Source organism: Gobius niger (assembly GCF_951799975.1).
Source record: "Gobius niger genome assembly, chromosome: 22".
Lineage (NCBI taxonomy): Eukaryota > Metazoa > Chordata > Actinopteri > Gobiiformes > Gobiidae > Gobius > Gobius niger.
Window position 1 is genome coordinate 14,714,706 of NC_136873.1, and position 13,460 is coordinate 14,728,165.

The 13,460-nt window shown below is 41.4% G+C and overlaps 1 protein-coding gene across 1 annotated transcript in view; it reads right to left on the bottom strand.

The window, feature by feature from the left end:
• The window catches only part of szt2 (SZT2 subunit of KICSTOR complex), a 210,123-nt gene that overhangs the window by 144,418 nt on the left and 52,245 nt on the right, over positions 1 to 13,460 (bottom strand). Inside the window, 8 exon segments of the mRNA XM_079580893.1 lie at positions 5,400 to 5,465; positions 7,571 to 7,645; positions 9,144 to 9,224; positions 10,110 to 10,206; positions 10,324 to 10,526; positions 10,674 to 10,799; positions 10,877 to 10,956; positions 11,036 to 11,291. Of these exon segments, the coding sequence (XP_079437019.1) occupies positions 5,400 to 5,465; positions 7,571 to 7,645; positions 9,144 to 9,224; positions 10,110 to 10,206; positions 10,324 to 10,526; positions 10,674 to 10,799; positions 10,877 to 10,956; positions 11,036 to 11,291 (984 nt within the window).

Genomic DNA, 13,460 nt, shown 5'->3' on the forward strand with positions numbered 1-13,460 from the left:
AAAGGCAGAGGACAGAGTACGCAAGAGACGCAGGAAAACTACTGCCCAGTAACTAAGGAACGTCATGTCTGGGCAGTTTCTTTAATCTATTCAATCAACACATTTATTTCCAGAATGATAATGAGCCATAATCAAAGACCATTTACAGACTTGTATATTTCAGTGAACAGTTCTTTAACTTTAGGCTCAATTCACCATAATTCTGTTAGACTTCAGAAGGTACTTTATTGTTTATATGCACAAAAAGGTTTTGGCTAACTTCCTGTTGGCCAGTGTACGGCAAATGCTACCTTCTGTCCACATTTTAGCATATATAAAAATAAAATAAGATTTAAAAGCAGTACTAAGCAACTCATGCCCCTAGAGGCCATAAGCAAATACTTATACAGTAATACTAATACAGTAAATACTACGCTGACAGAAAACACAAAGGGAGATAGGGATATTGTACATCCAATTACACAATGGAGATCAGATTTTTCACTCAAACTTGGCTGTATATAAAGGTAAAGTGTCGCTAGCCCGCAGTTAGCTTTGCCCGTTAGCTTCTTCTTCGTGCAAGTTGGGTTTTCTGATATTTATTAAGGTAAACAAGCTACATAGCACTGCTTTTAGTGTAGTTCATAAAAGTGTTCTTCTTAAAAATTAATTCAGATGGTGACGCTAATTTGTTAGCCTTTAGCTTCAAGGGTGGGCCGAGGTACAAATTCCACAAGGCGAGATATGAGATTGGGTACACAAAAATCTGCAATATTAATCTACTCTTGCGAGATCTTGTTGTGGCACGGGATCTTGGACCATCCCTGCAAATCAATAAATCACATCGAATATGCATCACTACAGAATTCTAGAAGCAGTAGGACCCATTGAACGTGGGCTGTTTTTTGGTGAACACACAGTATGAAAAACTTCACTTCTACAAGATGTAATTATGTGGATTAGTCAGTATGATGGGAAACCACAACATTCAAGAATACAATACATGATGGGGTCATTCCTACGTTCTTACGCACTCATTTGTAATCAGAACCTTCATAGGAAGATTATGAAGGTTTTGATCACAGAACCTACAATCATTTAGCATCCACAAAGACTGTTTTTAACTGAAAATGTTCTTCTAGATGAACAAATCCAAAATACAGTCACGAAGTGTGCACTTGAAGTCGCTTTAGATTATATAGCTGTTGAAAAGGAACAGTCCTATTCCTTTCTCATGGTAAATTACATAATCTGACAAATGACTTCCCCTTTAAAAAGGTGCATTATGCAACTTTTTCTGTGGCAAAAAAGGTGACATTTTGTTTGACTTAGTCGTAGTAGTGAGTGGCCATATGAATGGTCAAGCAGGGAGCCTTGACTTTCCATAACAGTGGTCTCTAGGTCGCTCCAGGATCAATTGTTTGGAAGGTTTTCACTGCTGATGGAGCCTCTTACGGGAAAGCGTGATCGAAAGTAAAGGCGCTATGGCAACCACTCACCGTTGGGACACTACAGGGTCAAATATGCACAAATGTCGACCTTTTTTTTGCATAATGCACCTTTAAAATAGCACCCTTTGAGGGAATAACAGTGATCAGTGGTGGTATAGAGCAGGTAGCCCAACCCTCTTGCATGCAGCGTCTCAAACCTCATTGTATTTCCATGGTCAATGCCTTCGGTTAGTTCATAGTTGCATTCATGCAAATTTGATGCATCTCTCAATGGCTCTGGATCTGGAGTAGAATTTTCCCAGTAACATCTTAAAGGGGGGGTATTATGCAAAATCGACTTTTTCAAGCTTTACATCATGTTATTATGTCACTCCCTCATTAAAAACATGCCTGAAGTGTTGCCTTGGCACATTCACGTATTTTTGAGTAATCTGTAAAAACTCTGATGGCGGCCATTTTAGGGATAGGTTTGCCGGAGTCCTCCTAGGAACGCCCCCAACTCCTGGAGACGCCTCCGAGCTTTCAGAGGCCTATTTCAAGACATTCACTACAGCCATTTTGAGAGAGCAATTATATACAAGGCAGTTAGTCTAATTTACTGAATTTACAGACCAACAGAAGGTTTCGTCATCATTGTAGTGTGATATAGACTGGTGTTATGTCATTGGAAAAAGCATAATACCCCCTCTTTAAAGTGATACTTACATTTTTTTCTCTAGAATGGGTCCCTGCACACGGTTACTGAACTCCACCCACCACTGGCCACATGAACGGCATCAACACAATTGAGGAGTGCAGCCAAGATGAACACAACACACACCGTTACCGTCAACACGCATGAATTGACACGATGAGACTCCACTTTGCACATTGCAACAGGGGCGTGTCCAGACATTTTTCCACTGGGGTGGCCCAAGGGAGGGAACGTGGTTATGTTTTGTCTTCACTTTCTGCATTTATTTTCAACATGTCAGTTTATTGTTGTATACGGCCATTTGCCTGTTATTGTAAAAGTTTGGAGACATTCCAAGAGTTCCCAATGGTGCGTGATTGACAAGCAAGCCAGCCAATCAGAGAAGGAAGTCAGTGGTTTCACGATGGCTTCTGGCTTCTGTTATCTTACATTCTTACTTTTATCTGAATGTGGTAAATTGTTGTGAAGGTCCACTTTGGCAGCTGTTTATACAAATAAAACTAATAGAATTGAGAGAAGATGAGAACATTTACCACCTCCGAGTTGACCACATGGAAAGGCATTACGCAGGTTCATTAGGAAAATGTTTTACAAGTGGTTAATAAGGCCTTCCTGAGGGGACAAGGTGGTCTGTTATTAGTAGGGATGCACCCATCCGACACATTGTTGTTTTTTAAATGACAAGATCATTTAAAGGAATAGGCCACCGTTTTTACATACTGAGATAGGAACTGAGGAGTAATTTGGCATCCGCACAGTAAAGTGAAGATTACTGCGCGGATTTCGAACAACTCCTGGTATTATTACGTCTTACAATATAGTTCCCCCTTTTATCCGCTTAGAAAATCCACATTGTTTAATTTTGTGTAATTATACTTTGTAGTGGAACACTTCACGTAACCATATTTAAATAGGGAAACCGTGGAAGAGCGTGGCAGCTTCTATCTTGACCAGTTTTGGAGCTATAGAGGAGAGAGGGAGAGGCTAAATGCTAACGCCGTCTGTGCTGTGTTTACGTGACTGAAGGCACGGGTGAAGATCAGACAGGTCCTAAAGAACTCGTCAAAGCTAACGTAAGAACATATCTCAGTATGTAAAAACGGTGGCCTGTTCCTTTAAAAAACAACGCACAGGTCACTTTATGGGAGTTGTTTTGTTTATATTAAGAAAAGAGAAAGGAGGACCTTTCACTTTTTAACTCACTGCAGCAACTTTAAAGGAACAGGCCACTCCATACTGAGATATGTTCTTACCTGAGCTTAGACGAGCTGATACGTACCTGTCTGGTCTTTGTGCGTGCCCATGGAAGAGCGTAGGGAGAGGCCAAATGCTAACAACATCTTTGGTCGTTTTGCATGACTGAGCGCATACACAAAGACCAGACAGGTACGCATCAACTCGTCTAAGCTCAGGTAAGAACATATTTCAGTATGGAAAAACGATGGCCTGTTCCTTTAAGAAAGTCTCTTGGCATCGGTTAATATCGGCAGATCCTGAAACCCCCAGTATCGGTATCGTATCTGAAGCCAAAAAGCTGGATCGGTGCATCTCTAGTGATCATCTCTAGTTAGATTGTTTTGAGATACGACCGGCAGTAAGGGGAGTTCCAGACGGTCCGGCTTTCGGCCACCCCTTTAGAAACGCCCCTGCAGTTCAATGACTGGCAAGCACGGTCCCGGCATAAACTGCAAACACTGAATCAAATCACACATGAGAAAGACAATTTGACGATGAAGGGATAAATGAAACAAAGCTTTTCACATGAGATTTCACTCCTCCCGAGCAAGATCACACATACATTGCCTCTCGAAAGTATTCATACACCTTGGACTTTTGCACATTTTGTCATGTTTACAACCCTAAACATAAGATTTTATTTTGATTTTTTTACTGAACGTTCACACACAAGTAACAGACAAGCTAAATGATACATGATTCTGTTATTTTTCAAAAAATAGAAAAGTGAGGCTTGCATAAGTATTCATACAGCATTTTCTGAGTGCATTAAATTGCCTTTATAACATTCCTAATGACTCCAGAATGTTCACACCTTGGCGTAACGGTTAAATAGAGGCACCTGTGTGTAATCCACTCTCAGTTTAATTTCAGCTGTTCTTTTAGGCCCTCAGAGCTATGGTCAGAGTGTATTGGTCACTAAACAACATCATGAAGGTCAAGGAGCACCAGAGAGGTCAGGGATAAAGTTCTGGAGAAGTCCTGAGTGCACCATCCCCAGTGTCAAATATACAGGGGGGAGCATCATGCTGTGGGGCTGCTTTTCCTCAGCGGGGACTGGGGAGACTGTAAGAATAGTTGGGAAGGTGGATGGAGCCAAATACAGGGACAGTTTGGAGGAAAACCTGCTGGAGTCAGCAAGAGAACTGAGGCTGGGGCGGAGATTCACCTTCAGCAGGACAATGACCCTAAACACAAAGATAAATCTACAATGGAATGGTTTAAAAAAATAAAAATAAAAACATTAATGTGTTAGAATGGCCCAGTCAAAGTCCTGACCTAAATCCTATTGAAAATCTGTGGAAAGATCTGAAAACTGCTGTTCACAAACGCTCTCCTTCTAATCTGACTGTTTTGTAAAGAGGAATGGGCTAAAATGTCAGTCTCTACATGTGCAAATCTTGTACAGTCATACCCCAAAAGACTTGCTGCTGTTATTGTAGCAAAAGGGGGTCCCACAAAGTATTCATTCATGCTGTATGAATACTTATGCACGCCCCACTTTTTGGTTTTCTATTTTTTGAAAAATAACAGAATCATATATCATTTTGCTTTCACTTCACAGTTGTCGGTTACTTGTGTGTGAACGTTCAGTAAAAAAATAAAAATAAAATCTTTATGTTTAGGGTTGTAAACATGACAAAATGTGCAAAAGTTCAAGGTGTATGAATACTTTCGAGAGGCACTGTATTTCTTGAAGCTTTTTTGTTTTTAGTGAAAGAGTAAAGAGTTGCAGAGAGCTGAAAGCATCTGGCCACCAACATTCTTCACATTCAAAGGGCGTTCCACTTGCTCATACTTCACGGATGGTCATGCACCACATTCCGGCGAGAGTGCTCTGCACCGCCACCACCACCACCGCCGCGGACCCTCAGCTCACTGTACGGCTTTTGAAATGTTCCACGGCCCACAGACACAGGGACAGAAAGGGGGGGGAAAGCGGACAGCACTGATTACAGAGGTAAGAGGGGGCGGGAGGGGGGCGGAATGATTGGAGCGTTTGAACCCGCCCCCCCCCACCACGAGCGCCGGGGACATACCGCACAGTCAGACACGGGCGCGGCGTCTGGATACGGCCTGGCGCGGGGTTTGGCGAGGAGGCCGCCCTGATGGAGCACAAAGTCACACTCAAAAACTCTGGGAGGCTCAGGGCACTTTATCTAATTGAAGAAAGAAAAAAAAAAAAAACCTGACAAGAGGCGCCACCTGCTGGAGGGGGAAACGGGAAACTTACCTCGGGCTCCGTTGCTTTACTGTCGGTACGTTTTTGAGACATTCAGCGTCAGAAGAGCCACTCCGGCCAGTTTCAAACCAAATAAAGGTGGCCGGAGTGGCAAAGGAAAGAGCCGCAAACACAACCATGTATGCATATGTATTGTATAAATATAGATGTGGATTAAAACACACATTTAAAGGAATAGGCCACCGTTTTTTCATACTGAGATATGTTCTTACCTTAGCTTTGACGAGTTCTTTAGGACCTGTCTGGTCTTCACCCGTGCCTTCAGTCACGTAAACACAGCGCAGACGGCCTTAGCATTTAGCCTCTCCCTCTCTCCTCTATAGCTCCAAAACAGGTCAAGATAGAAGCTACCAAGCTCTTCCACGTTTTCCCTATTTAAATATGGTTACGTGAAGTGTTCCACTACAAAGTATAATTACACAAAATTAAACAACTATATTGTAAGGCGTAATAATACCAGGAGTAGTTTAAATAGGGATATTTAAATAGGGAAAACGTGGAAGAGCTTGGTAGCTTCTATCTTGACCTGTTTTGGAGCTATAGAGGAGAGAGGGAGAGGCTAAATGCTAACGCCGTCTGCGCTGTGTTTATGTGACTGAAGGCACGGGTGAAGATCAGACAGGTCCTAAAGAACTCGTCAAAGCTGAGGTAAGAACATATCTCAGTATGTAAAAACGGTGGCCTATTCCTTTACATGTGCAACTTTTTATGCTAAAGAAAAGTTGATATTTGACCTTTCAGTGACCAAGCGGCAAACATTTTTTCCCCCACATACAAAGTTGCATAATACACCTTTAAATGGCTGAGTTATATTGAGACAGAGGTTGCCTACCCCTGCTCTGGTCCAATGGTATCATCGTTTTTTTTCTTTGACTGCTTTGGGACATTTTGGGAAACTTCACAGAGATGTCGCAGAACTTTGCCTCACTTGTGAAAACCGGTCACTCAAGTCACAAAGCATTTCAGAACATTTGTGCACAAAAGGGCACGTTGTTGTAAAAAATACGAGCACAATCTTTAGATTTATAAAATGACCTGGGCTCAATTTTTGCTAAAACATAGTTAACACAATTATATTTAAGATTTTGCTAAAGATTGTACCCAGCTTTCTTTCTAGTCTGACCATTTTTGTGATGAAGTTTCGCTTTCTTATTGGACATTGACAGGAAGTGACAGAGATCTTTTAAGTCAATGGGAAATGAGTCAAACTGCTCTGGAACTTTACCTTTATCTATGTCACTTCCTGTCAGCAGCTTAAAAATTCAAATAAAAATGATAATTATGCAACTGATGTTATCCTGCTAAATAAGTCATATATTCAAAAGCATTAAAACCTGTCATATGCACTTTAAGCTGTGTGCTGTAGGCGTAAATAGACTCTAAGTACAATTATGAAAGTATTCATTTTAGCCAGGGTCATTGTGCAGCGATGCTATACTTTATTATGAAAAAATAGGAATTGGGAATCATCCAGGAAAAAGTCTGATTCAACTTCATCTGTAGAATTTTGTCTCATTCTTAGTCTCATTAACCACTTTTAGTTTAGTTTTTATGCGTATCTGGACCATGGACTTTAACGGTGCATTATGCAACTTTTTATGTGGACAAAGGATCAATTGTTTGTAAGGTTTTCACTGCTGACAGACCCTCTCACCAGAAAACCTACTAAACATTTGATCCTGGAGTGTTGTCGAGAGCACTGTGATGGAAAGTAAAGGCGTCATGCTGACCACTCATACAACCGCTGGGTCACTACAAGGTCAAACATGCACAAATGTCAACTTAATCTGGTCCTCAAGGCAATTTTGAGAAATAAAACATGTATAAATCAGGGATCAAAGTAATTTTGCCTAAGCCTTGAAATCTAGAGCCGTCATATCACCCTGTGTTGTGTCAGTGATGTGAGAGTTATGGCTTTGAAAACAGAAATACAGCAGAGCCACAGGGAGGTCCTGGGCAGATGTTTACCTGGGAGTTGACAGACTGACCCATGGGGATGCGAGAGCATTCCAGAGCGTACTGCTTCACACAGAAGTAACAGCCCTGCACAAGAGACAACACAAGAGGTCAGCACAGAAACCAAACTGACACAATCAATCAGGTTACTTTTGACTTTCATTAGAATTAAAGACACTGTACCTGATGCTTGTTTCTAGTAAAAAACATGCATAAGTCTACAAATCTACAGGATAATATCGAAATTGTTGTAAGAATAAATTCAAATGTACAATATTGAGTTTATCTACGGTGTCAAGAAATGTGGGAATGTGGGAAAAACACTGTGAAATATTGGGGGGATGAAAAAAATAGTTTTTTTGTGCCATTTTGAAGTCTGTTCAGGGCAATTATCTCTAGTAAATTCAGATATTGCAGCACATTATTGTGTATTTCTGATGGTCAGTGTTAATTTTGTCGGCTAAAATTTGATGCCATCATTTTAGTCAAAGTAATATTTTTGATGACTAAGATGAGACTAAAACTAAACAAGAGACTAAATAAAAATGAAAAGACTAAAATCATTCAAACTTCCAATGAAAGTTTATGAAAGGACCTGGTTTAAAAATGATTATAATAAATGCCATGATGGAAAGTAGAGCTGCAACTAACGATCATTTTTGTAATCGATTAATCTACCGATTATTTTTACTAATCGATTAATCACTGGGCTGTGAAAGGTGTATGAAATTTTTTATTTTTTTGTCAAACAAATGATTGTGGCGCCGCTTGAGGACGTGTTGATGGAGTAAACAAAGTGTTTGATGGAGGCTCTAAATGCTAATTCTGCTTCTGATTGGATGAGACACAGACAGATATTAATGAAATTTCAATATACAAAACACTACAGACAATATGAAAAACAGTTTTCCTCAAAAATACAGTTGTCATGTCATTTTTGCTCTATTTGAGGCTGTGTGAACCAGATAACGATTTATTGATTACTAAAATAGTTGTCGACTATTTCTATAATCGATAAGTTGTTTCAGCCCTAATGTAAAGTTGACTAAATTAATCTTAGATTTTGGTCAACTGAATTGAAGAGAATAATTTGACCAAATCTTGAGGAGAAACTTAAAAACTTAACTAAAGGAAGTTGTCCAACATAAAAATGGTTTGCTAAAACAATGGTTCAATTATTATTATTGAGAAAGTTCACAAAAATATAGAGATGTTCATTTTTGTCAATATCGCCCAGCCTTATTTTGGACTGTGGTAGAAATTTGACTAACTCCCTCCATAGTGAAAACTGGAATCTTTTCTTTTGGTTTAATGGAACTGTTCAGTGGACAATAAAGGTGACATGTGGTTGTATCTAGATTCTCTCTACACAAAATGATTATATAAATGACGGTCCATATATGATAAATAAACTAACGCAGTCATTCCAGGACTCGCATATATCCTGTCATAGTGGGTCAGGAAGTCGTAAACTCAGTTCGTGACAGAGGAAGACACTGGATAAAGATTGTGTCCAAATATGACATTGTGCTCTTCTTAGAAAAATCAGACAGCCTGGAAAAGACTTTGAGCAGTGCGCAGTCACCTGAAAAGCCAGCTCCATCAAAACGATACCGCCAGGCAGTGCCCTCTGTAGGTGATAATGAGTAGTGGCTGATGGGGAAGTCTAGAATGAAGAAACAGTTGCGATTAACGACATAATCCTCCTGAATATCGTCGGTAAAATGAGGACATGTAAGGCACAAAACTAGAATTAGAATTAGATTTTTTAAACAAAGACACAAAATAACATGTGCATTCTGCTGCTGTGCTTCACACTGACGAGGACATGTGGCAAGGAGAGGAGGTGGAGAGTTCAGCTGGAGGGACACATAGACCTCACTCCTGGCCTGCTGCTGCTGCTGCTGACAGGCTAATCCTTTGATGTCGTGTTATGGAAATCTGAAGCATTAATTGTTTATTCCTCTCATCATGTCACATATGCTTTATGGACATTTGACCATTACATACAGTGACCTATATTCAGTGAGCATTACCTCATTTACTAGAGTTCATGGGCATGTTTGTGTATGAGTTGGTGCGATAGGGTGGAGGGTTTCTGTCCTCATTCCCTCGGTCCGCTTGACCGAGGTCAGGGCATCTAATCTAGAGTTTAAGATATGGTGTTTGTGGCGACGTTTGTCTTATACATTTCGTCAGTGTCTCTGAATGTCTTAGGTCAATCTGACCTGTTACACTATTGGGGCATTCCATAATCGTATGATCATTGTGCTGTCTTTGTGTATAAATACTGTTAGCTGTGAACTGTTCTTCAGAGCATCTTGTATCCAGATACTTGGTGTGTCTCCATATGCATATGTTAAATAAACCTGCACGCTTGATTCATGACAACTTCTCTCCGGTTTTAATTTAATATAGTCTCAATGTTTACCATAACAGTCATATCCTAAACCATCTCAATAATGACCCTCTTCATGTCAGTGTACACATCCAGCATTACTCCACTCCTCTTTCAAACAATGAATTAAACAAAAGAGCTGTTAAAGCAAACCTTAGGGCTGTCTTCACTCTTCTGTTTGACGTAGGAGAAGGACATCCTGCCCTCGGACGACATGGAGCTCAGCATGGCAGCGCGGTTCCTGGCGATGCTGCAACACAAGCACAAAGTCACTTCACAGCTCTAAATAATATGTGTCTGTATAGTATAGTGCTGAAGTTAGTCAGGTCAATGAACGTGTGTAATGTTAGAGTGTGTTTGCGCTGACCTCCGTGCGGGGGATTGTGGCCGGACCTGCACCAGGATGAAGCCCATGCTCTGCAGGTACTGCACATAGTGCTGAAGGAAGGAGCAGGACACATCCTGGAGCCAGGGCTCGTCCCGCAGCCGGCTGGGCAGCACCTCTCCGGAGTCAGTGCTGTAGCTGCGGTCACGGCCCGACGCGCTCGAATCACTGGAGCGGTGACGCTTCTGCACAACACACAACAGGACAGGTTTAAGCCAATCAGCTCAAAGGGAACGCTGTCAGAACAGAACACTATTCTGTGGGACACACAAGGCAAGGTCCACACAATTACAAGAATCAAGCAGTAGTTTGAGCATTAGTTGCAGCTGTACCTTGACTGGAGAAGGGAGGACCTGCTCTTCCTGGATCTGCTTGCGAAACAGCGGGTCGAAGAGCAGGGGAGTGGCGCAGTAGTGGACCAGCCTGGAGGACTGCTTCAGGATCTCCAGATCTGCTGCCTGCACAGACACAGACACCACCCAGCTATCAGTGGGAGCAGCTGTGGAGTGTTAGTGCCACAGTGGACAGTACTTACAGAGATGGGCATGTTGGACTGAGCTGACCGCTGCTGCCACGTCACAAACAGGTTCTCGATCTTCATCTGCTTCTCCAGCTCTGTGACAGAACGTTAACAGAAGCACAGACTCAGACATAACCGCTAGGACAGAGTGACGGAGACGGAGTGTGAACTGACCTCTGCGCTCTGTGACCTTAATGTCCAGGAGTTGTCCCCCGTGGCGGGACACTGTGTCCCCCTCCATCAGGGCAGGGATGGAGCACACATCCCGCAGAGCCTCATCGAAGGGCAGCAGCTCTGAGGGGAAGTGCAGAGGAGCGAGACTGCGCACCATGCCCCCCAGTCTGCCTTGGTCCTTACTGGACACCGGGGGCATCGCACTCCGCAGCAGAGCATCGGGCTCCATGGACGGGCTGAGGAATGGGTTTGGATTCTGTCAAAAGTCAGCAGATGAAGATGATTTGATGGAGTGAACTCTTGAGCTGACGATACATTGTCCCTGTACACAGTGGGTAATAACTCCAGTGGTCTCTCTCTGTTTGACTCATGGCCTCAGGGATGTTGAAGGATGTGGTAGTCTCGTCTAAAGGCCCTCCTCTGTCAGCCATAAGCTTCTTTATTATCTGTAATTTTACAGATTGAATTCTACTGCATTGCAGTAAAACAAATGTCAACCTGATACTGAGTGAAATATATTGAAAAGTCCTAAGAGTAAAAGCAGTGGAGCAGCCATCCCATGATGTCATGAAAGTACTCCATAATATGTCCAACATGAGGCGCACATCACTGCATTTCCATATTGCCATATATGGTAAAATACATTATCCCAGTCCTAGAATTTTTATAGCAAGAAACTGCTGGTGAAGAGGGCAAACAATGTGATGCAAGTTTTCTATTTTATATACAAATATAGATAATATGTATATTTATATATATATTATATATATTCATAGTATGTATAAAAATGCTTAAGGGTGGCGACAAAGCACTATTTTCAGGAAAAAAATAAAAAGAATGGATTGAGCCAAGTTTAAATGTGTGGTTTAATTTACACATTAGTTGTAAAGATTTTTTTCAGAGGGGATTTTGGACCTTTTTGAATAAGTGAAGTGGAAAAATCTGGAAAAACTCAAATTTGGCCTTGTTTTTTAGATTCAAAGCTTAATAATTCAGGTACGAATTAGATATTATAAAAACCCTCTGAAAAAAAAAAATCACAATATTGCGTGGAGTCTGTAGGAGCGACTAAAGTGAAGATGGTGTTAAAGAGTGGAATGAAATCTTCACTTGGAGAAAACGTCCTTAAAGTTTAGTTACTTTGTCTGCACATGTGCCCTGTGTATATCTCTCCCATCTTTTTCTCCCATATTTGCTGTTTCCCACAAAGGAAATGACCATATTTGGATTACAGCGTCATCTTGGTCACAGCCAAGACAATCTGTCATTTTTGTGAATGAATCATCTCCGTCTGTCGCGCCGAGAAAACGTCATAAAACAAGCATCATTTTGACATAATAACTACGATGTTAAGGGAGAAAGTAGCACAAATCTAAACACTGGCCACTGCATGAAAAACAGTTGTTTTCACTCACGCGTTTCGCCTTAAAAACTACAATAATTCATTTTTTTTGTCAGAACACTCAAACTAAACTGAGATCCTCCGGAGGGGCTGAACAGAAGAAGTGTTTCAGGCCGATTTGCTGCTCACTGATCGTGCCGTCTGGCCTGGCTGCAGTGACCCTTTAACGGCCAGTCTACGGCTTGTTTTGTTGGTTGCTGCGGGGTCTGGCCTGGACGCTGCTCTGTGAAGCTCGTTATGGAACAGTGCACTAATCATGTCCCGCTCATCGCCCGCTCGCTCGGCTCCAGGCCGCTCGCTGGACTGAACTCGACACACAAACAGAGGAAACATCATCTCCACTCGGCTCCACTTCAGTTTTTACACAGTGATGTTTGACCTTCACGACCTAATCAGAGGTCAGTGTCAACTCTCAGTTGTACAGGAGTTTTCAAGAGGATTATTGAGTCGCCGCTCATCCAAGAGGCTTCTTCAGCAACTGATGATCTGTTAGCAGGCTGAATATCACATTATTTTCTAAAAAAAAATTAAAAAAGCTTTCTATTTGTGTTTACATTGAGTGGATCAGACTGTGAGGAAACGGTTTAGTATTGGCCTCACATGGTTCGGATGTAATATAAAATTATTATGTTGTGTAACTGAGGCAATTAATTTTATCTACACTCCTGCCTTTTACTGTAATTGATTAATTTTATGTTGATGTCCAGAGGAGAAGGAGCGACAAAAACAGAGGTTAGGTAACTTTGTGTGAACGAGCAAGAAAAATAGTGATCAAGACAGAGCGAGTCCAAACAAGACTTAAAATAGTTCTCAAGACAGAGCGAATCTAAACAAGACTTAAAAATGCATATAACTGAAAGAATCTTATCTGCACTCTTGCCTCTTACTGTAATTGATTAATTCTATGTTGATGTTTTTATTGATTGTATTTGTTTTCTTATATTTATGCAACTGTGAAGCACTTTGAATTGCCTTGTGTATGAATTGTGCTCTACAAATAAACTTGCCTTGCCTTAATTGAAC